The sequence below is a fragment of the Triticum urartu genome, unplaced genomic scaffold (genome assembly GCF_003073215.2).
Source record: "Triticum urartu cultivar G1812 unplaced genomic scaffold, Tu2.1 TuUngrouped_contig_4661, whole genome shotgun sequence".
In the NCBI taxonomy this organism is placed as follows: domain Eukaryota; kingdom Viridiplantae; phylum Streptophyta; class Magnoliopsida; order Poales; family Poaceae; genus Triticum; species Triticum urartu.
The window spans coordinates 1-24,691 of NW_024115268.1; the positions used below are offsets into that span (position 1 = coordinate 1).

The following is a 24,691-nucleotide window of genomic DNA, read 5'->3' on the forward strand; positions in this document are numbered from 1 at the left end:
GGTCCAAACCTCCGCGTCCTGCCGGGAAGACCACGGCGCGCGGCCTCCTCCTCGCACGCCGCGGCACGAGGTGGGTCTCCTCGCTGCCCCTCGCGGGTTTTGGAGGGGATTTGTGAAGTTTTTTTTGGTTACAAGGCGTGGGCACGCATCCCGCACACCGGTTCGTGCGCCCCGCACCCGATCCGCGCCGTGGCCGGCTCGATCTGGCTGCCGCCGGCGCCGATCTATCGGGCGGCGCGCGAATCGGTCGGGATTTAGGGTTTCGGAATCCAATTCGAAGCTCGCGCGCTCGAGGCTGCTCAGCGCCTTGCTGCGCTGCCTTCCACTGCTCTATTTCGATTAGAGCTCCGCACACTTGTTTCTTCCCCGCCATAGTTTGGTTCATTTGGTGCTTACAAAACGACCAACCCCTAGCAATAGCTTACTAAAACAATAGCATCCGAGTTCCGATGCTTGTTTAGGGCATCAGACTTTGGCCATGAGCTACCCAACTGAGGTTCTAAATTAGCTTCATTTTATAAACTGCAGGGAGCAATAGACTGCTGAAGCGCTCCCAGTTTCTTCATGTTGTGTTGTCATAAATTGTGATGGCATTCTTCAGTAATTCTGGGAGCAGGGCTGATTCGGGAGGGTACAACTTGAACGAGAAGGCTGATGACGAAGGCGCGTATGAGTCAGTCAGGGATAGGGACGCCGACTTGAACTCAGGCCAGTTGAACTTGAATGAGAAGGCTGATGATGCCTACCACAGTGAGGAGGAGCAATACGAAGCTGGCCAGTCAGGTCTGAACCCTTCTGAGATTAAATCAGGGCAGAATGCTCAGAGAGTAGGTGGCCCTTCTGGCCCATGGGGTACAAACTTTTTGAAGGACTGCAGATCCATGGAAGGGGAAGAACCATCAAATAGTGATAGGGGAATGGAAGACGGGTCTGCGGCTAGCTCACATGATGACATGGATGGTAGTGGAGAGGATGATGAGCTAAACAGAGGGCACGGGGATGTGCCCGCTGAGGAAATGCTCTCTGATGACTATTATGAGCAGGACAGAGAGGAGCAGAGTGATTCATTGAATCGTCGTGGGATGAGCCACCCAAGCTGTTCCACTTCTGGGGTCGCATCAAAATCTGTACCCTCAAGACAAAAGAAGTCGACAAAGGGCAGTGCTTATGACGACGATGACGATGCGTATAATGATGAGAATGACAATGACGACGATGACGACGATGACGCAGATGGTAATATTTATACGTGCAGCCTTGTTCTCAGCCAAATTTTCTGTTGCATTTGCTAATTTTCTCCATCCGCAGAAGATGGTCCAGCTCATTGTTGACTCAAAATTTGTTTCTTCCTTTTTTGCAGAAGATGATCCAGATGATGTGGATTTTGAGCCAGACAGTGAAACCGACAAGGCTGCTGTTAAGGTCATTTACCAACTGGAATTTTTATTATCGCACGTGTAACTTCAGCAATTTATTGTATTGTCTACACATTATGCTACATGTTATTGTTTAGGTTAGCTGGTGCAGTGGAAGTTTGTTGCCGATGTTTTTTAGAACTACATGACACTGCCGCTAACTTCTAAGTTGTATGGTTTATAATTTATTTTGTGAAGATGAACTGACCAGCATCTGTTTAATTGGCATGGTGAAAAGAGTGCCCTAGCTGATCCAACTTGCACAAAATCGATCGATTTTTCAAAAGAGGAAATACATAAAAGTACTCCAAATTATAACCTGAAGATCAAATAAGTATTCTTTGAGAAATTTGGAGACAGAAGAACTACAGTAAATAGAGTCATGTTTAAACCAGAGTTACCGGATTCGCTGGGTGAGGCCTTGAACTTCGATCCAGATCCAGATCCAGATCGGGGTTCGATCCAGATCGGAAATCACTGCCCGATTCGCCGAACTAGAACTGATCTCAAGTTTCCTCCCGATTCGTGGATCTCAAGTGAACCCATCGATTCAGCATCCATTACGGGCTAGATGCTACCGCAGCTCCTCTGTTGCCAGGGCTGTCCAGGTGACGGCGGTGGTGGAGACATGGCTGTTGGCCCGTCGCAGCTCCTCATGTGCTGTGGCGATACATGCCTGCAGGCTCCTCTCCTCCATCCACCAGAGCACGAGCGGCACGGGAGAGAGCAGGGAGGGGGGCCTGTATTAAGGTGGAGACGAACTAGCATTAGAACAGAGGAAAGATGCGTGCCTGAAGCGAGGTAGAAGAAAGATGTGTGCGTGTGTGGCGGCTGGGGTCACAAGGACTAGGACGTCAGGATGTGAACCCAGCAGGTTAGGTTTCCATTCTCTGGTGGGCCTAATGGGCTGTTCCTTTTATTACGTATGGATCAGATGTATAATTAGATATGTGGCCCACCTAGTCCGTACATCCCCATAAAGAGAAAAGTACACTGTATAATAGAGGTGGCGAATCATAATCGCCGGGTTCACGAACCCCTTCTCCAATTCGCAAATTAGAGATGTGTACCCTCCATTGAATCCGATCGGCACAGATGTAGCGAATCCTGAATCCCGAACCAAGCGAATTGCGAATCAGGGTCTATGGTATAAACAAGAACCAAATATGGTGGAAATGCACGGAAGCTTGGAAGAAGCATATGCTTTTGTCTTTCATGTTTTTAAAGAAAGTAATAATAGAAGACAGTTGCCCGTGGCAGCTGCATTAATGCATTCATTCATAAACTTCTAACCAAATCCTTGAGTTGTTCAATTCAATACATTTCTGTAGTTGAATGTCATGGTTGCAGTTCATGTACTTCGCATTTTCTTGGGTGACATTATGGCTAATAGCACATCATTGTAGCAATGTTCTGGGGTGACATTATGGCTAATAGCACATCATTGTAGCAATGTTCTGGGGTGTATATTCCTTGTGTACTGTGAACATACGAGGACACATGCATATTCTTGCTCCTCTAGTCATGCTTTTCTTAATCAGTTTAGTCTTTAGGGTTTTTTGTTGGAAATTTTGAATTCATTCAACAGGTGTAGATTTTCTTCTTCTGTAATGCTGTTTTTTTTGTGGTTTGTGGTCATGATAGCTTTCACACTGTTCTTTTATTAGTATTCCAGTTTAGCTATATGACCTTTTTGTTTGTTATTATTTAAGCTGACCTTGTGAAACTCGAATTTCAGGAGAAGCTTGTGGACAGTGAGAACTCAGGCGAAGAAGAAGAAGATGATGAGCTTGAGCTCTCGGATGATGATGATGATTTTATTGATAGTAGGAGGCAATCGAAACGACTTAAGGTCGGAGGAACTAAAACTTCCCAGCGAAAAAAGCTTCCTATGCAGGCTCCACGCAAACGAGGTGTATCTTTCACAGACGAAGAATATTCTTCAGGAAAAGACTCAGATGCACCCAACAGTCCTGATTTTAGTCATCGACCGAAAAAACCTGTCAGGTTGCATCTGAAAACTGTGGGCCATAATGATGTTTTCTCAAATGTCAATTCCCATAATGAATCCCGAACTTCGGGGAGGAGGAGGACACAGAGAAATATCTCATATGCTGAAAGTGACAGTGACGATAGTGAGGAGAAGTCAACTAAACAACAAAAGGTTAGAGTTCAGTTTGAATTATGTATCAAATTATTTATGTCACCGATATGTCTGAGGTTTAAATTAGATGAAATTCTTACTTTTTCCATGTGCTGGAGTAGAGTAGTTGGTGACTACAAAATGTCTTCACTTTTGCGATATCCTTTTTGTTTCAGTCCTTCCTTAAGGGTTACCCCACTATTAGTTGGCATTAACTGTTTATAAATCTATTTTATGTATGCTGTGTGCACCTTTATAAAATTTGATCTCAGATCACTAACATATTTCCAATGTATCTAGCTCTTGAAGGAGGATCAAGATGAAGAAGATGGAGAAACAATTGAAAGGGTCATTTGGTATCAGCCAAAGGGTGTCGCTGAGGATGCACTGAGGAATGGTCAATCGACTCAACCTACTGTTATGAGCATGCCATTAGATTTTGATCAACAATGGGATGATGTAGAGTTCTACATAAAATGGAAAGGGCAGTCTTACTTACATTGTCAGTGGAAGACATTATCCGAGCTTCGTAGTGTAAGAGCTCACCTGGATATCTTCTGCTTACAATTTCTGTTTGTAATATTTGCTGTTTGTGTTTTATCTCTTTAGCCTATTTCTTTAGATGTGTGTTCACTTTACCTTTAAAATGACAGGTTAGTGGATTTAAAAAAGTTCTAAACTACATGAAAAGAGTGTCCGAGGAGCAGAGGTACAAGAGGTCACTATCGCGCGAAGAGGTAACAAAAAACTTTTGGCTTTTGCACTTTTGCGTTTTAACTCTTTGACAAGAAGCAAAGCACGGTAACTGTCAGTTGTACTGCATATCCAGACAATAAATAGTAACCAAACATTTGTCTTGAAGAGTGGAAGAGAAATGTATGTGCATGCTTAGGAAAATAATATTCACCATGATATGTTAACTACTATCAAGTACACCCTCCGTTCCAAAATATAAGGTGTATTATTTTTTTTCAAAAAGTACTTCTATAACTTCAACCAAGTTTGTAGAGAAAAATATCAACGTCTACAATACCAGATCCTTATCATTAGATTCGTCATGAAGTATATTTTTGTATTTTATTTATTTAGTATTGTAGATGTTGATATATTTTGCTATAAACTTGGTCAAATGTAGATACATTTTACTTATGGGAAAAGTAACACACCTTATATTTTGGAACAGAAGGAGTAACAATTAATGGATAGCATGTCACTGCATTTTTATAAATATCGAGATCTGTATTATGTGGTTCATAAATGACTGAAGTGTTTAATATTTCTAGTCTTGAACAAAATGTCGACTATTTGATATATTTATTCATCAACTCTATGCCTCTTCATCTATCAGGTTGAGGTGCATGATGTCGGCAAGGAAATGGAGTTGGACCTTATTAAGCAATATAGCCAGGTTTCACATTAATCCCAACTTTAGGCTATTAATAAACAGACTTATTTTTGTATTTGTACTCTGTCTTAAGTATCAATCTCCAGGTTGAACGGGTATTTGCTGATAGGGCAACCAAAGTGGATGGGGATGTTGTGGTGCCAGAATATTTAGTCAAATGGCAGGGACTTCCTTACGCAGAATCGACCTGGTAATTTTTATGACTTGATTCTGGGTTAGTCATTTTCGTAGCTATGATAATACTTTGCATGTGGATGTTTATTTGCGCTGACCCATTGAATGGAATGTCTATGGATATGTTAAATTCTTTGGTTGACCCTGTACAGCTGTATCCATGCTTTTCTGTTGTATTCATGTTGCCCACATTATCTGTTGCCTTGCAGGGAAAAAGATACAGATATTGAATTTGCTCAAGAAGCAATAGATGAATACAGGGTAGGCATTCTATGTATCTAATCCACCGGTATTTCATAGCTACATAAGTTTGTATGTTAATTGGGTTTACACTAAACAACAGGCCCGTGAAGTTGCCACTGCCATACTGGGGAAAACAGTTGATTTCCAAAGGAAGAAAAGCAAAGGTAGCGTTTCTATGCATAATCTGTGCTTGCATACTTGATGACTGAACTTGATAGTTTTTTTTGGCTTTGAGGACTAGTGTCTTCCCTGTGGATTGGAAATTTTCTCCCTTGTTGACCTAGAAAGCATAAATAATTTTAGAGATATATTCATTGTAAAATGGCATTTCCACCTTGTTTCCCATAAGTTACCAAATATTTATAGGTACTGTGTCATGTGATGCAATGAATGCTATCTATTTAGACTTTGCATTTCTTTTGTGGATTTTGACTTCCTGAGCACCATCACAAATTGACATTGTTGAATTATGTACTTGTACTTAGGCGATCCATGGTCTGGTCTTGAGTTATCCGTTTCCTTGCGTTGCTGTATCACTATTCTTGAACTTCATCTAATACTAAGTTTATGTTACTCAGCTAGTTTGAGAAGGCTTGATGATCAACCAGAATGGCTAAAAGGAGGTAAACTTCGCGATTATCAGCTTGAAGGCCTAAACTTTCTCGTTAATGGGTATGTAAAATCTATAGATATGCATAACAAAAGCACGTTGCTTGCCAATCCATGCTCATTGATTCATTTGTAAAACAGGTGGAGAAATGATACTAACGTTATTCTTGCCGATGAGATGGGTCTGGGAAAAACCATTCAATCAGTTTCCATGCTTGGCTTCCTTCATGTAATTTTTTCACATGATCCTTGTTTTGCATGGTACCAGGATCTTTTTACTGATTAACAATACTTGGTATGTATCTTGCAGAATGCTCAAGAAATTAATGGCCCGTTTCTTGTCGTGGTGCCGCTCTCAACATTGTCAAATTGGGCAAAAGAATTTCGGAAGTGGCTACCTGACATGAATGTTGTAATTTATGTCGGAAATCGTGCTAGCAGAGAGGTAAAGCTCAGTAAATTTCTTACATGTCTTGCTTCTTTTGAGGTTTGCATGCAACTAAATGCCGTTTTCATATGTTGGCAACCCTTTTTTATTTATGACACCTAATGTTTCTAATTGTTGAATGTAAACATTATCACATACCGTCAATTCATGTAATTATTTAAGTTGCTGCTGGTTATAAAACATACTGGTTGTCCTTTAAACTCCTATATTATGTAAACTTGAAAGGAGCTTATTGTTATTTGTTTGAGCAAGCTTTTCTTGCATTGTGTTGCTGGTCATGTACTTGTCAGTTGTTCCACTTTGAAGGTACCGAGCTTTGCTATTCTGCTAGTTTGCCATCCGATGGGCTCACTGAACACTGTGATTGTGGTGCACACTTTGTTTTAGACACTGTTTTCATACAACCTTTGTTCTTCTTCTTTTATCCTCAATCCTAAGCAGTTGTGAGCGCTTCTTTTGATTAGTAGCTGCACATAATTATTTGTAAGGAGCACAATTTGTTAATGGACAACAGCAGGGACCTACAGGTTGCTGCTGAGCATAGTTTAAATATTTTAAATACCAAGAACACATGCTCGTCAATCCTATCTTCTTTGTAACAATTAATTTAGCTTACGTGGTTCCATGCACATAAGTAAATGACCAGGTAGTCCGTGGTGCTCGATCTGCTGATTAAGGGCTTGTTCGGTTCCAACAAAATTGAAGGGGATTGAAGTGGATTGGGGTGGATTAAATCCCATACAAGTCAAAATCTCACTCAATCCCCTCAAAACCTCTCCAATCCCCTTCAGGAGAGGTTTAACCGAACAAGGCCTAAGGCAGAATCACAGCAGCAAAGGGGCATCTACTACCTAGTGGTTACCTAGAACATTTTTTCTTTTACAATTTCATTTTCAAGTCGCAAAGTATGTACCTTGGTGATTTGGACACCATGGTAAAAATCAGACGTACTCAGTATTGAGTGTAGCACACGATCTTAATTTTCTTCCATGCTTTAGAAACAAGCAAAGAGAAATTAATAAGTGGGTAAAAATGGTCAGTGTTTACAGCGAAAATTTAGGGAACCAACACTTAATCCTGGTTTTCGTAGGGAGGACCCCAAAATCTATAATGTCTCTAATTATTTCAAAATCACAGTTTTAGCGCCTTGTTTACTGTTAGGATCCTAAAATGGGATAGTGGAGCTATCACTAGCTTTTTAGAACCTACTGAAACTTATATTTGCAGACTTCTGCAGAAGATGAGTATATCCTTTTACTATACCGAGCTTCATGAATGGTATAATTCATCTTTGTTGCGGCATATATCACATCGTGTGTGGGATGAATCCGTTTGCTAATCATGGATCTTGAGCAGATCAGAGCTCTGCATAATTTAGAACCGTTGCACATCATGTTTTGGCTACTATGTTTATATATATCTGCCAGGTTGTTTTTAGGCTATGTTACTTTGTTTGCTCATTTGGTTCCTGCTTTTCTTTCTATTTTCTGGACTTTGCATTCAAAAGTGTCAATTACCAATAAATATGCTTTTTTAAAGGGCATGTTCTTAGTTCCACACTTCCTAACGAGTTGTGTTCACCTTGCATTGTGCTTGACATTCTTCCTAATCCATTGGCGGCAGATGTGTCAGCAGCATGAGTTTTTTACAAATAAGAAGGGTGGGCGGCATGTAAAATTCCATACTTTGATTACTACTTATGAGGTGATACTTAAGGACAAAGCCGTCCTTTCAAAAATCAAATGGAATTATCTTATGGTTGATGAAGCCCACCGTTTGAAGAATTCTGAAGCATCACTGTATATTGCTCTTTTGGTACGGATATTCTCTTGAACTAAATGTAACAGCCTATGTATTGGGTAATTACCGCAAAAAGATAAAACTGTATTTGTTCTCTCAGGAGTTCAGCACCAAAAATAAGCTGCTAATAACTGGGACCCCTTTGCAGAACAGTGTTGAAGAGCTGTGGTATGTCCTTTTCTTATGCAGACTTGAGCTAGACATTTTTTTTAATATATGTTTGCATTGTTGCTAGGTACTTGTAATTTGATACTGCAATATGTGAGTGTGTAATTCAGAAGTGAAATGGCAAAATAGTTCAACTTTTTTGAGAAGAAACATGGATGTTCATCGTAGTATAAAATGCACAGGTCTAAAGTTTGTGATAAAAATATGACCATGCATCCAGCACAAAAAAAACTGATTCAGCCTGCATGGTGAATAATATGATTTTGCAGGTGCAGAATATGTCTTTTTTTTGGTGCAAGACGCATGTTATTTTTTCATCATATTTGGAAGTGCATGTCATATTATGACTACTCATGATTATTTTATTTAGAAAATCAACTTCTTGAAGTGGATGAAAAAGAGAAAATACATAGTTTGCGTACAACCATGTGCGCAAAATTCAGGTTCCAAGTATGCTCATAGTTTTCTCCTGTTTTTTTGTTTGCAGGGCACTACTTCATTTCCTTGATCCAGTCAAATTTAACAGCAAGGATACTTTTGTTGAGAGATACAAAAATTTGAGTTCGTTTAATGAAACTGAGGTATTAATTTGTGAATGATGGTTTTGTATTGACCTGGATTGTATTCACAATTGTCCTATACTATTTGATAATCATTAACTCTCTTTGTTTTGATCTTTTTGTAGCTTGCAAATCTTCACATGGAATTGAGGCCCCATATTTTAAGGCGAGTTATAAAAGATGTCGAGAAGTCTCTACCTCCAAAAATTGAGCGAATTCTTCGTATCGAAATGTCTCCCCTACAGAAACAGTATGTTCTCGTATTAACTTATAAGTTCAATAATGCATTTCATTCCTCCTTGAAATGAACCTTTTTTATTTTTTTGCTAGATATTACAAGTGGATTCTAGAGCGAAATTTTCAGAATCTGAATAAAGGAGTTCGTGGGAATCAGGTATTAATTCATGAGTGTAATTTTTTTATCAGTTTATTTATTTATCCAGTTGGTATCAACAATTCGTTTTTCTGTCAGTTTGTGCTGTTAAAGTGTTAAACAAATGGGTTTGTTTCGATATATTTTGTGAAGAACCGCCACTTCACAGAACTGCTTGCATAGGTTGCTCATTATGTTAGTCTAACATGTAGGTTGGCCAATGTTGAAGATCCTGTATCTGCGAAATGGGAAACATTTGATAAATAGGGGTCTTGGACCATTGTTTATTGAGCAATGATGTAATGCTTGATTATTATGAGAACCACATCTTGGTAGGATGGTTGTTAGTATATTTAAAATAGCAAATAATAGGCCTTTGAAAAATCCGTTGCAATATCAAAAGGAAGGCTTGGCCCCTCTGTGCATTATATTGCCCCTCTTATAGACAGAACTTAACTCAATTAGTGTGTTTATGCTGTGGAATTACTGAGCACTAAGTGTCTATCATCAGGTGTCACGGCGTCGGCCAAAGAAGGGCAATCTATGAATATCATCCTCTTGTTATCTAGGAATCTATGTTATTGTGTGTTTTTAAGAGGCATTTTTTCTTATTCTACATATGCTCCCTCCGTCCCATGATATAAGAACGTTTTTGTCACTAGTGTAGTGGCAAAAACACTCTTATATTATGGGACGGAGGGAGTAATTAATTGTAATAGCCTGTCTAGGGTTGCATATGCAAAGTATAATCTTTTTTAGATAGCTCTAGCTGCTTGGATATCATGTACTATTATTTTTTGTTTTTTGATGTTCATCGTTTATTCTGTAAACAATTGCTCTTCTTGTTCAGCATATTTGAGTTGCTATTTATACTAATTTGTCTGGCTGGCTGGATCATGATATATGCAGGTCTCACTTTTGAATGTTGTCGTCGAGTTAAAAAAGTGTTGCAACCATCCATTCTTGTTTGAAAGTGCTGATCATGGTTATGGTGGAGATAGCATTGGTGATCGCAATAAAGTTGAACGTATTGTTATGAGTAGTGGGAAGTTAGTTTTGTTGGACAAGCTACTGCTGAGACTGCGGGAGACTAATCATCGCGTGCTTATATTCTCTCAGGTTATTTATTATTTGCTTTCAAATGATGTAATTTTTCAGTTTTAGTTAGCAGAGCTATTATTAGTTTTGGATATATTATTCTAGTATCGGTACTGATAAAACCACCAATTCTTCTATTAACTATGTAATCCAACTGATGAAAATAACCAGCTTACAGATGTGAGTTGGATTAGTTGGCAGTGGACAGAATGTATTGTGTTACCATTACAGGAACCGCGTTCTTATAGCGCCAACATCAGTATATCGGACAATACATGTATAAATGGTTTCTGAATTTTCATCTTTCCAGATGGTGAGGATGCTGGACATCCTTTCTGAGTACCTATCCCTTCGAGGCTTCCAGTTTCAGAGGCTTGATGGCAGTACAAGAGCGGATCTTCGTCACCAGGCCATGGAACATTTTAATGCTCCTGGAAGCGATGATTTTTGTTTCCTTCTGTCTACACGTGCTGGTGGACTTGGTATTAATCTTGCAACAGCAGATACAGTGATAATTTTTGATTCAGATTGGAATCCTCAAAATGATCTACAGGTCCTCTAATCTATCTGTGACTATGATGTTATGGATGTTTTAATTGTTAAATAACATTTGCTTATCTTCCCTCTTTTTTTTTGTGCATCCTGATGTGATGCTAGGCAATGAGTAGGGCACACAGGATTGGGCAACAAGATACTGTCAACATCTATCGTTTTGTCACCTGCAAAAGTGTTGAAGAGGATATATTGGAGCGGGCAAAGAAAAAAATGGTGCAGACACCGAATGTGTTCGTATAGTGTTCAAATGAAAATACATGAGATGTGTTTAATTTATTTTACTTATTTATTTCAGGTTCTTGATCACTTGGTGATTCAGAAGCTGAATGCTGAGGGCAGGCTCGAGAAGAAAGAAACCAAAAAGGGTGGCTCCATGTTTGATAAGGTAGTATTTTGCCTAAGCTGTCTTGTTTTCGTGGGTTAGTTTGGATGACAACTTGTCTAGTATATGTTGGTGTAGAAATTCTCTTAGTTACTTGTTAACTAGATATGTTTTAATTTTGTTTATGCTTTAATGTTTTACATGCACTTGCATTGTTGTTTTTGTTGTGATATAGCTTGTAGCCTTAGTGCAGGTTCATTGACTTCCATTATAGCATGCATTTGGCTTCTGCCCTAGTGTACACATTCCCTAGACAGTATATAAAATGGACATCCGATCTGCGAAATTCAGTGGGGAAAACGTTTTACCTTGAATTGTTGAGTCTCTTACTAGTGGACACATTTGGAGTATTTCTTTCTTCTTGCTCTAGTGATGAAATCCATATCATTTGGCAGAATGAACTTTCAGCCATACTGAGGTTTGGGGCAGAGGAGTTGTTCAAAGAAGAGAAGACTGATGAAGAGACCAAGAGGAAGCTTGAGAGCATGGACATTGATGAAATACTTGAGAGAGCTGAGAAAGTTGAAACAAAGGCTGCTGAAGGGGAAGAAGGAAATGAGCTTCTTAGTGCTTTCAAGGCATGTGACAGCGCACAACCATAAACTGATGCAGAGCACAGAAATTATTGTGCATTAATGTTTCTTAGTATTTTGGATATGTTATTAATTGTTTTAAGTATTTTGGTTAGGTTGCTAATTTTTCCAGCGGTGAGGATGATGCCTCATTCTGGAGTAGACTAATACAACCAGATCCCGCAGATATGGGTCAGGTATTTATTTGGACTTCTGATTCAGTTCTTGCTTGCCATCAACTTAACCAGAGAGTAATAGAATGTGTTCTGCAGGAAACTTTAGCACCTCGTGCTGCACGGAATAAAAAGAGCTATGTGGAGGATCACCAACTCGACAAAAATAGCAGCAGGAAAAGGCGAGCGGTTGACGCACAAGAAAAGCCAAGGCGGCGTTCCAGCAGAACAGTCGACACAATGGTTTCGTTACCATTTATTGATGGAGCAGTCGCTCAAGTACGGAACTGGTCATTTGGAAATATGCCTAAGAAGGATGCCTCCCGCTTTGTTCGAGCGGTAATCTCCGCCCACTACCAGCATATTTGATTCTTCTGCTTCTCTGACTGATTATATTTGCACATATCCTGAAGTATGCATTATATATCTTAGTTCCACGGTTATTATAACAATATGATCATGAGATCTGTTACATTATAGGTTCTCATCTTGTTTTATTAGAGATGTTCTGCAACTAGATAATTTTAGTTATTAACGTGTCAGTGTGCGACCATCAAAGTATATTTGCCTCTTTTTTCCTGCTACCTTGGTCTTTTAACTCCTACTTAGTTACTTCCTCTGTAAACTAATATAAGAGCGTTTAGATAACTAAAGTAGTGATCTAAACGCTCTTATACTAGTTTACGGAGGGAGTACTTGTTATTAAATGGAATGGTCATAATTTTAGTTATCAATGCATTTATTACACTATAAATGTGAACTGTGGGTTAATTTTATTTTATTGGTGCGTATAATTACATGGTCACTGCAAGTTTTGGTACCAGTACTATGTTTTTTCTGTTCAGTTTTCTGAAATTTGTATGCAAAATTTGTAGATTGCATTGTATTGTTTCAGGAGCTATATATGTGGTTGGCGTATTTTCTCCGGCTTCATCTATCTAATTCTCATGGTGAACTTCAGGTTAAAAAGTTTGGAAATCCAAGCCAAATTGGCTTAATTGTGGATGATGTTGGTGGTGCAATAGCAAAGGCTCCATGTGAAGCACAAATTGAGCTGTATGAGTCGCTCATTGATGGCTGTCAGGAAGCTGTGAAAGAGAACACAGACATCAAGGTATATTTCATTGTGATGCCTTAGAGAAAATGGTCCTCCCTCCGATCCATATGTAGTCGTTTCCTTGTGCGTTATCTTCCTTTATTGAGTTCAGTTCATTGTACTTCAAATATAGGGCACAGTGTTGGATTTTTTTGGTGTACCAGTGAAGGCCTATGAGTTGTTGGCTCGTGTTGAAGAGCTTCAATGCTTGGCAAAGCGCATCGCACGTTACAAAGATCCAGTTAGACAATACCGGATCCAATCACCTTACAAAAAGCCACAGTGGTCAGCAAGCTGTGGATGGATTGAAAGTAATTGCTGTTTGACTTAGCTTCTGTAAAAATGTTTGAGAATATGAGCTCATAAATCTTTTTATATCTTTAGCTGATGATGCAAGATTGCTGCTTGGAATTCACTGGTATGGTTATGGAAACTGGGAGAAGATACGATTGGATCCAAAGCTTGGGCTGACAACAAAAATTGCACCAGCAACACTTGGTGAGAGAGAAACATTTTTACCACGCGCACCAAATTTGGATAATCGTGCTAGTGCTCTCCTGCAAAAGGTACTCTCCCTGACCTTTCATCCTCTTCCGTGTGTGCGGTTGTGCTTGTTTGTATGCTGTTTATGTGCAAGTGCATCTTACGTTGCATATTCTGTATGTGAAGCGCACATCTGCATTTTCTAGAGCTAATATAAAATCGGAAGGTTGAGGTTGTCTATTTTGCTCATGTTTGGATGTCGAGTCAGATGTGATTAATTAATTATTGATGTTAAGCTAGCATCTGAACCTCTTTATGCCCTGATCCATGCTTTTGAAGTTTTCTGGTTCCACCAAGATTAGTGGTACCATTCTGCTCACAATATCCCTGTACACATACTTACTGATATGATTTTTTTTTCAAGCAACTCGTGAGCTTTTTTTTTGCTTCACTATCAGTTCTTCTGTTTGACAGCCATTTTTTTTGAAAAATATAAATCAAAGCTTGATTTGAATTCTGTATCTTTTTTTATATGCAATAGTTGTATCTTTTGCATGTGTCCAACTTTGACAATTTAATCCATTGACAAGAAAATTCTGCTTTTCTAGGAATATGCCAATCTGAGTGGAAAGAGCTCAAAAGCCAAAGGAGGTGCTAGCCAAAAAGTCAATAATGAAAACGGTGGTGCTCGATCGTTTAAAGGCCGGCAAAAAGATGCAAAACCACAAGAGGATATTAAGTCGAACAAAGATGACATTAAGAAACGCAAGGTGGTGGAAGAAGCTGAAGCAAGAGAAGAGGGTGAAATTTCAGAGTCTGAAGAACAGATTAAATATCGTTTGGAAAAGGAGGAAAAGTGGCTGGAATGGTGCTCTGAAGCTTTGGATGAAGAGCAGGACATATTGAAACGCCTCGATAGGTTACAGAATACAAGTTTAAATCTTCCGAAGGAAAAGGTTTCTGCTTTATATCTTGATATTGACAATCTATTCTTAAAATGCTCTACTGCCACTCTAACCTTATAAGCATGTGTGCAGGTTCTTTCAAGAATTCGCCGGTACCTCCAGATAATCGGTGAAAAGATTGGAAAAGTCGCTGCCCAACATGTAGAATCGTACAAGCAGTCCCGTAAGTGTTGGTAGCTCCTACCTTTTTGTAGGAAGCATATGTGATGAATAATTTGATTGTTTTTTTTTTGAGAAAACGCAAAGGACCTTTGCGCTTTATTACATTGAAAAGATAGGGGTACAATTATAATCCTTCTAGGATTTGAGTTTTACAAAACCAACAGTCTAATCAGTGGACATCCCAGGATGGGGTCAAACAACCCTGAGCCCTTGAGCCCCAGCCTTTGCCCAGCATTGGACCTTGTCCTTGATCTTGTCCAGTAGCCCATCGACCGAAGGTCTTGCATTGTCGAAGACACACTCGTTCCTGTGCTTCCAGATCATCCATATTCTAGAGACATTCTTGAGACATTCATATTCATGAACATTCTAGAGACATTCTTTCATGAACATTGATATTCCTATTTTTTTTCCGGAACTTATATATACTGTCAAAAGATACCTATCTAAACAATTGCATTGTTTGCAGGTATGACCACAAGATTATGGAATTATGTGGCAAGATTTTCAAATATGTCTGGGGAGCAATTGTGTGATCTCTATTTAAAAGTTTGTCAGGACCAAATGGAAGCTGGAGTCGGCCCCTCACATGGTGGCAATTTTGCACCCGCTCCTAACAGAGGTTCTTCAAATCAGCCTCATCCTCCTAGAAACCAAAGGTCAACAAGGTCTTTCCAGCACACTCCCGAGCCTCTTAATAATGGTGAAAACACTGGGAATTCGGAAGCCTGGAAGCGCCGGAGGAGAGCTGATCAGGATAATCAGTTTGACACCCAAACGATGTATCAACCTCCTCCATTTATGGCAAATGGTAACAGGTCCCAGGAATCTAGCAGTTCTGCTGGTATTCTTGGTTGGGGTCCAGTCGAAATGAGACGATATGGCACTGAAAGATCAAAGAGAGGTGTTCATCCCAGTCGTTTCCCTGCCGGGCATGGGCCTTTGCTTTAGCTGAAGTAGTCAGCTTTGTCAATTCCTAGGAGTCTTCAGCTTCTATGCAGGTAGAAGTGGAGAATTGAAATTCTTTTTAGGCAAGACAAAAGAATAAGCTGTCAAAATCTTGTCTGGATCACAGCTTGGAGTCTGTGCCTTGAAGAAACGGCTGATGTGCACAGAAGATTCCTGACACTGAAACAAATACATGGGTCTTGTAAACCGCCAAGAGGAAGAGTCTTGAAAATTTTGTCGGTCCAGTTTTGTGGTCTAATAGAAGAAGAAAATTTCCGTTGGGGTCTTTAAGAAGGTTCATCTCAAACAAATGATCTATAGTTCAGTCTCAATACATGTACGGTCTTTTACAGTGCATTATATATAATGAAAATTTGGTTTAGTTGGACATTCTCTGTCTCTCTTCCCCGTGTGCTCACATGTTCCAGATGTTTTTGCAAATATGATTTTGTTGTTGTTGATGTAACAAATCAACTATCACCAAAGAACTAGGCATGGACCACCGGGGCGCGTGGAAGTTAGCTATCCACATGCCTGCCAGAACCATGAGTTGGTTTTGAGATCTTATGGATTTCAGAGTAACTGCATTTCCATCTTCTGCCCCAGGTCCTGTGGTACCGGTGAACTGAGGAAAGCTTGCCATACTTGTTGGTAACCTGGCTGATTGGGTTATCGTACAACTTTTCTGACTTGTATTTCCTCGAAGCTGTAGGTTTCTTTGGCATTCTCTATTCATGAATCATAAAACGCACACATCTTTTATCATCAGTGTTGGCTGCAAATCATTCAGCGATGCAGCCGTTTTGAAATTGTGGAGTTTGTGGTTGCACTGGCTCTTTTTTAATATTGTGCTTGCACTGTAAACTTGGAATTTTGTGTAAATGGTAGAAGTATATTATTAGTTGGATGGGTCACAGCATTGTAATATGCAGCAGGGAGTCCAAATTTGAAGTTGATAGCACTACAAGGCGCTCCTGCGCTCCCTTCTGTCACCGCCGCCCGGTGCTTGGAGGAGCTGTGTGGATTTTAGATCCGTGGCTTGGGTGATTCTCTCGTCCTCCCTTCTTGCATCATCCGATGCTCCTTCGGGTTCTGTCCGATCCATGGTCTATGCCAACAGAGCTGGCGCATCTCATCGTGGTCGTTGTTAGTTCTGGGGGCTATCCCGTACCTCCTCCAAGCTCCCATGCTTAGGATCCTCTTGTAGACTTTGCTCTTGCATTTGGTACCTTCGTCAAGTTGCTCCCGCGGCGGGCGATGCCCTTCGTGCGTTGGATGTGTTCGTCTGTTGGCTCCGGGTTTTGGTTGGCTTGGATTCTTTGTTCGTAGTTTGGTTACGAATTACCCGGCTCGTCGGCATTCGCCAGATGGGTATGGGGCAGACCCCCTTCCTCTCTGTATCTGCGTTTCATGCTTTGCTTGAGTAATAGTAGTAGCAAGGAGATTCCCCCCAAATCATTCATGATTAAAAAAGCCCGCGACGCCGAGGCACGAGACCAACGGCTCTGTTATTCTTTGGCATATGCCGTGTGCGCACACTGCCAAAGCTCCGGGAAAAACCATAATAAACTAACCAAAGAACTGAACCTTGGGATCGAATCGTGCAGTGTTCTACTCCATGCCCTGTTTGCGGCTGCTGTTTCAGCTTCAAGCAGTGCTGCAGGACTCTGCTCGATCCATCTGTTCGTCGTCGCACACTCGCACAGATGAGCTCCCTCGCAGGTAAGCACTGTACTTTTCTCACCCCTCCCATGCACGTTGCTGCGTAGTAGCTACATCAGCATTGCTACAATGCTACTACAAGAGCTGGGGAATCTCACTGCGACGCAATGCTCCGTGATTTATGCTTCAGGTTCCTGGGTGACGCTGATGAACTTGTGTGGGAGCCCGGCTTGTTGCGACCAGGGTGTCCTCAGACAAGTATTCGACGCCTCCACCTGCGCGAACCACCTGGTGGAAACCGGCATCGTCGTGCCGCTCGCCCTCGCGCTCCTGCCCCGGTTCGTCGTCCGACTCCCCGAGAGCAGAGCATCCTCTGCACACCGGCGGCTTCTCAGGCCCTGTTCGCCGCTGCAGCTGGCAGCCGTGTCGTTCAATGGCTGCTTGGGGTTGTTCCACCTCGTCCTAGGACTCTGGATGCTGCTGGGGAGCAACTTCGACAACAATCCAGATGCCTCTACTTACCTGCCGCACTGGTGGTTTGTGACGCTGTCCCAGGGATTTAGCTTGCTCCTTGCCGGCTTCGCTTTCTCCGCCGGGAGCCGGTTCCTCGGGCCGGCGTTCGCTCGGTCATGGTCGGTCTTGCTGACCGTCTATGCGGCGTTCGTCTCCTGTTCCTCGGTTGTCGCCATTGTTGCGGAGAAGACGGTCACTGTTAAGGACTGCTTGGATCTCCTGTCCCTGCCAGGCGCAGTTATGTTTCTCATCTACAGCATCCAGAGCAGCCATGACGAAGAGGGACATGAAGATGAAGGATTATACAAGCCACTGAAGACTGCTGATACAGCTGACAGTGATGAATCTTCAGAGAGCACCCACCAGAAGGTGACTCCCTTTGCCAGAGCTGGTATGTTGAGCCAGATGACATTCTGGTGGCTCAACCCTCTGATGAAGACGGGCTACCAGAAGCCCCTCGACGACAAAGACATGCCGCTATTAGGCGCCGCAGACCGGGCACAGAGCCAGTACTCGATGTTCTTGGAGAAGCTGACCAACAACAAGAAGAAGCAGACGTCACATGATGGCACACCACCATCAATCCTCTGGGCTATCGCTTCTCATCACAAGTGCGGGATCATGGTCTCGGGTCTCTTCGCCCTGCTCAAGGTGCTCACCTTGTCCACAGGCCCGCTGCTTCTGAGGGCATTCATCAACCTGTCAACCGGGAAAGTGACCCCTAATTCCAAGCATGAAGGCTATATGCTGGCCACGCTCATGTTCATCTGCAAATGTTGCGAGTCGCTGTCGCAGAGGCAGTGGTACTTCCGCACGCGGAGGCTAGGGCTCCAGGTGAGGTCACTCCTCTCGGCGGCCATCTACAGGAAGCAGCAGAAGCTATCGAGCTCGGCGAAGATGGCGCACTCCTCCGGGCAGATCATGAACTACCTCACCGTCGACGCGTACCGGGTCGGGGAGTTCCCGTACTGGTTCCACCAGACATGGACGACGGTCGTCCAGCTCTGCATCGCTCTGGCGATCCTTTACAGCGCGGTCGGCGCCGCCATGGTCTCGTCCCTGGTCGTCGTCGTCATCACCGTGCTCTGCAACGCTCCGTTGGCCAAGCTACAGCACAGGTTCCAGAGCAAGCTGATGGAGGCGACGGACGCGAGGTTGAAGGCCATGTCCGAGTCACTGGTGCACATGAAGGTGTTGAAGCTCTATGCGTGGGAAGCTCACTTCAGGAAGGCCATTGAGGAGCTGAGGGAGGTCGAGTACAGGTGGCTGTCGGCGTTCCAGCTTAGCAGGGCGTACAACAGCGTCCTCTTCTGGTCATCGCCTGTCTGGGTCTCGGCGGCGACATTTCTGACATGCTACTTTCTGGAGATCCCTCTTGATGCCAGCAACGTCTTCACCTTCATCGCTACCCTGCGCCTGGTGCAGGACCCCATTCGGGCCATACCGGAGGTTCTTGGAGTCGTGGTGCAGGCTAAGGTTGCTTTCACTCGGATAGAGAAGTTTCTAGGTGCACCTGAGCTGAATGGACGAGCTAAGGAGAAATGCTCCTCTGTGGGCATCGGTTACCCGGTAGCGATGAACTCGTGCGGGTTCTCGTGGTGCGAAGATCCATCAAAACTTAATCTGAAGGATGTAAATTTGGTGGTTAAAGCAGGGGAGAAGGTTGCCATTTGTGGAGAGGTTGGGTCAGGAAAGTCGACGCTTTTGGCTGCGATACTCGGAGAGGTCCCGAGAACTCAAGGCACGGTAATAATGCATTTTAGTAACAACTCTTCATTTTTATATCTTCAGTTGAGGACCTAGGTTTATGAAATGGAAAAGAAAAGATTTATCAGTTCATAAGGCTACGATCGATGTGACAATAGCTTCAATCATGTGTAAAATGTTCATCAGGTTCAAGTCTGCGGGAAAATAGCATATGTGTCACAGAACGCATGGATCCAAACAGGAACCGTACAGGAGAATATCCTCTTCGGGTGTCGTATGGACAGCCAAAGATACCAGGAAACACTCGTGAGGTGCTCGCTGGTGAAGGACCTCGAGATGTTGCCATATGGAGACGATACTCAGATCGGGGAGAGGGGAGTGAACCTCAGTGGCGGTCAGAAGCAGCGCCTTCAGCTTGCTCGTGCGCTGTACCAAGACGCAGATGTCTATCTCCTCGATGACCCTTTCAGCGCCGTCGATGCCCATACAGCAACCAGCCTCTTCAATGTAAGGGTCACCATTATCACAAGGTTTGCAGAGTGCTTAACGATTTTAGTAGCAAACTGTTGTGTAAATTAAGTTGCTATTGACTTATATGTGAGATGCAGGAATATGTCATGGGCGCTCTTTCAGACAAGACTGTTCTTTTGGTTACCCACCAAGTCGATTTTCTACCCGTCTTCGACTCCATTATGGTCTCTCTTTCACACACATATCTATAATGGTCTCTCTGTAAGTTTTTGTTCGTGTTATCATCTAAACTAGTGGCAATTTTTAACAGCTGATGTCAGACGGGGAGGTTATTCGGTCGGCACCTTATCGAGATCTATTCTCTGACTGTCAAGAATTCAAAGACCTTGTAAATGCCCATAAGGATACTATTGGGGTTTCAGATGTTGATAACAATGTTGCTCCTCACAGAGCAAACGGAACATCAACAAAGGAGAAGCATAATATCTATGGATACACAAAGTCTGAGAAGCCATCACCAGCACACCAACTGATCAAGGAAGAGGAAAGAGAGACAGGAGACACTGGACTTAAGCCCTACATGATTTACCTGCGCCAGAACAGAGGCTTCATGTATGCCTCTCTGTGTGTCATTTCTCACATGATCTTCATAGCGGGGCAAATAGCGCAGAACTCTTGGATGGCGGCGAATGTCCAAGATCCCCGTGTCAGTACACTGAGGCTGATCACGGTGTACATTGTTATCGGACTTTGCACGATGTTGTTTTTGCTATCAAGATGTCTATCGGTTGTTGTTCTCGGGGTCCAGACATCGAGATCCTTGTTTTCCCAGTTACTTGATTCTTTGTTCCGTGCACCGATGTCCTTTTATGATTCTACTCCTCTAGGGCGGGTCCTTAGCCGGGTAAGAATTCTTGAATAGATGGCAAATATGTTGAAATTCTGTTTCACATTCCGACGTTTTTAATGATGGGCCAGCTCTGTTTTCCCTTGTAATGCAGGTCTCTTCCGTTTTGAGTACTGTCGACCTTGATGTCCCATTCGCGTTTATGTTTAGCCTTAGCGCCAGCTTGAATGGATACAGCAATCTGGGGGTATTGGCTGTTGTTACATGGCAAGTTCTATTTGTGTCAGTGCCAATGATAGTTTTGTCAGTTAGGCTACAGGTAACTGGTTTTGTTACAGTTATATTTGGCAGTAATTATTTCATTCACCAGCATCTTCCGATTTGAGTACTGTCGACCTTGATGTCCCATTCGCGTTTATGTTTAGCCTTAGCGCCAGCTTGAATGGATACAGCAATCTGGGGGTATTGGCTGTTGTTACATGGCAAGTTCTATTTGTGTCAGTGCCAATGATAGTTTTGTCAGTTAGGCTACAGGTAACTGGTTTTGTTACAGTTATATTTGGCAGTAATTATTTCATTCACCAGCAGATGTATTTTGTTGCTTTTTTCATCCAAGGGTGAATTAGTCAACCGTTTTCCATTGATGGTTTCCGATGATCTGTCATGTTTTTTCCTTTTTTTGCCATGCAGAGATATTACTTAGCCTCTGCTAAGGAACTTATGCGGATCAATGGCACTACCAAGTCCGCTCTAGCAAATCACCTAGGCGAATCGATTTCAGGGGCTATAACCATAAGGGCCTTCGAGGAAGAAGATCGTTTCTTTGATAAAAATTCTGATCTTGTTGACAAGAATGCTATCCCATACTTCTACAACTTTGCAACAACAGAATGGCTGATTCAACGCCTTGAAATAATGAGTGCTGCAGTCCTTTCTTTTTCTGCATTTCTCATAGTTCTTCTTCCTCCAGGAACTTTTAGCCCTGGTGAGTAGCTTGTGCTAAGCACAAGCACCAAAAGCATTTGTTATGAAGAGATCAACATTACAATCAAGAAACTAATTACTTTTATTCCTGCAGGTTTTGTGGGAATGGCATTGTCGTATGGTCTTTCCTTAAATATGTCTTTTGTTTCCTCTATTAGAAAGCAATGCACCTTTGCGAATCAAATAATATCTGTGGAACGGGTGAACCAGTACATGGACATAAAAAGTGAAGCAGCAGAAGTCATCGAAGAAAACCGGCCGGCACTAGATTGGCCTCAAATTGGTAGTGTGGAGATTAGAGATTTGAAGGTAATGAATCAAAAATATAAATATATACATGTGTGCCTTAAGAGGTGAAAACCTTTAGGATTAATTGTAACAGATTGTGGTATAAACATTTTGTTTGTCAGATTAGGTACAGAAAGGATGCTCCCCTTGTACTGCATGGAATCAGTTGCAAGTTTGAAGGTGGAGATAAAATTGGTATAGTTGGTCGAACAGGAAGTGGGAAAACAACATTAATTGGCGCATTGTTTCGTATTGTCGAACCATCTGGAGGGAAAATAATTATTGACTCTTTGGACATCACTTCTATTGGCTTACATGACCTGCGTTCACGTTTGGGCATCATCCCACAAGATCCGACACTTTTTCAGGGCACTGTAAGATATAATCTAGATCCTCTTGGGCAATTCTCAGACCAACAAATATGGGAGGTAATATATGTAATGATACATAAATTTTTATGTTGCTTTTCTTATCTTATTCAATCATCAGACGACTTAACCATGGCAATTTAGCTCAGTTATCAAGGTAATATATATAACAGTTTCAGAAATTTCACCACGTTGTCAAACTGAATTAAGGGCATCTCAGATGACAAGTTACCATTCTCCTTTTATGTCCCTTGCACATCTTAAAAGGAATCACCATAGTTATCTTACCTTCTATTCTGTTGCAGGTTCTTGATAAATGTCAACTTCTCGAAGCTGTCCAGGAGAAAGAACAGGGATTGGATTCACTTGGTAGGAAATTCCATCTGCATATGCGCTTTAGTTTCCGGAGTTCATTTTTTCTGTTCCTAAGAAACTGCGAAAATAGCAAGCTATACCTCAGCCATTTCAAAGTTCAAAATAGGATGAACATACGCGTGCTACTCAATTTTCCGTCAGTAGTCCTAGGCGCACTAGATATATCTGTTTGCTAGCTCAATTTCTGAAACTGTGTAATGGTCCATATTACTGATCAAGATCATTGTCATACAGTCGCGGAAGACGGGTCGAACTGGAGCATGGGCCAAAGGCAGCTCTTCTGTTTGGGGCGCGCACTTTTGAGAAGGTGTCGTATCTTAGTTCTTGATGAAGCCACGGCCTCTATAGACAATGGAACAGATGTTGTTCTTCAGAAGACTATCCGAAAAGAATTCAAACAATGCACCGTTATTACAGTGGCACACCGTATACCGACAGTTATGGACTGTGACATGGTACTTGCAATGAGCGACGGTATGCTTTCCTATATCACCAACATAATAGAGCTACAGTGATTCGCTTATTGTTAGTCTTATTGAAGGGCACAAAATTAATACGGAATATAGATCATACTCGGAACTAAAATGCACTGTGGATTCTTTTTCCCTAACACTACTCAAGCTTTTTTTGGCACCAATTAGTGGATGCTAACTTCACTAGTTTCATACAGTGACCCGCCTTTTTCCGTTGTATTATCGTAGTCTTGCAAAAACATTTTTCTAAGATGGGACTACATCATATATTTCCATAGTCCGTACTAATGATGCATATAATCTTTCAGGGAAAATAATGGAGTATGACAGACCTACAAACCTAATGGAAACCGAAGGATCTTTCTTCCGTGAGCTGGTGAAGGAGCATTGGTCATACACATCAAACGGAAATATATAGGGCATTTTGTTTTGGGGTCCGTTTATATTACATCTAGATGTGAGATAATATCTCACATCTAATATGACATCATCCTATATTGTGGACCCTTCCATTGACAGCTATGATCTGTTCCTTCCTCCGTTTCCAACTTTATTTCTTCACGCTGTTTGTTTGTCCTGGTTGTGTGTTTGTTTGTCAAAGACCAACCCACCCCCACCCCAGCCTACCCCAAACAGCCCTTGTGGACAAAAGGCCCTTGTTTTTTGTTTCTGTTTTTTTGTCCCCTATTTTTTCTACTTGTTGGTTACATTATTCCTCCTCCCTGCTTTTCTTTCTTTCTTTCTTGTCCTTGTTCCTGTGTGTCGCACGATCTAGAGAAGCAATCCTTTGCTTTGCTCAGTCCTGGGCTGGCCCTTCTCCAGGTTTTGGAATGATGCATGGAATGGATGAAGTTTGTATATGTGTGCATATACAGGAGACAAAATAGATAGTGAGACGTGTGCTATCAGTGCATGCATGCATAGCTAGCTATCTTTCATGTACGCAATTTTTTTTTTGAAACCTTCTATATACCGATGTGACAAATGGATGGATGATAGTGTTTGGAAAACCGTATATGATAAACATGAATTATATAAAAGGAAATAAAAAATTACGAATAACACATCAGTACATCGTGCAGGTTCAGTAGGACAATCATACCAAAGTTCAGTACAGGTTTCAGTTGGACATTGCGACTCCACAGCAAAACATATATATGCAACAGGATTAGCCAAAAAAAAATGGCTAATTCTGGTAGCTAGCCTATATACACGGCAAAAACACGTGTAC

General features: G+C 41.9%; 1 protein-coding gene across 1 annotated transcript; it reads left to right on the top strand.

Moving 5' to 3' along the window:
* The first annotated feature begins 528 nt into the window (after positions 1–528).
* On the top strand, positions 529–23,893 carry LOC125528137 (protein CHROMATIN REMODELING 5-like). Its single transcript, XM_048692644.1, has 43 exons — positions 529–1,236; positions 1,361–1,422; positions 3,154–3,579; positions 3,859–4,092; positions 4,212–4,295; positions 4,907–4,966; positions 5,050–5,153; positions 5,347–5,398; positions 5,481–5,544; positions 5,959–6,052; positions 6,131–6,218; positions 6,300–6,434; positions 8,061–8,252; positions 8,338–8,405; positions 8,893–8,986; positions 9,091–9,215; positions 9,296–9,359; positions 10,248–10,457; positions 10,747–10,989; positions 11,094–11,204; positions 11,287–11,376; positions 11,769–11,951; positions 12,062–12,142; positions 12,218–12,457; positions 13,080–13,232; positions 13,348–13,525; positions 13,599–13,780; positions 14,306–14,653; positions 14,735–14,825; positions 15,294–15,730; positions 17,380–17,494; positions 17,625–17,874; positions 17,989–19,693; positions 19,841–20,161; positions 20,263–20,349; positions 20,436–21,029; positions 21,127–21,291; positions 21,663–21,957; positions 22,051–22,265; positions 22,367–22,672; positions 22,918–22,981; positions 23,222–23,461; positions 23,769–23,893. The coding sequence occupies exons 1-43, from the start codon at positions 588–590 to the stop codon at positions 23,876–23,878; spliced, it is 9,609 nt and encodes a 3,202-aa protein (XP_048548601.1). The 5' UTR covers positions 529–587; the 3' UTR covers positions 23,879–23,893.
* The last annotated feature ends 798 nt before the right edge of the window (positions 23,894–24,691 follow it).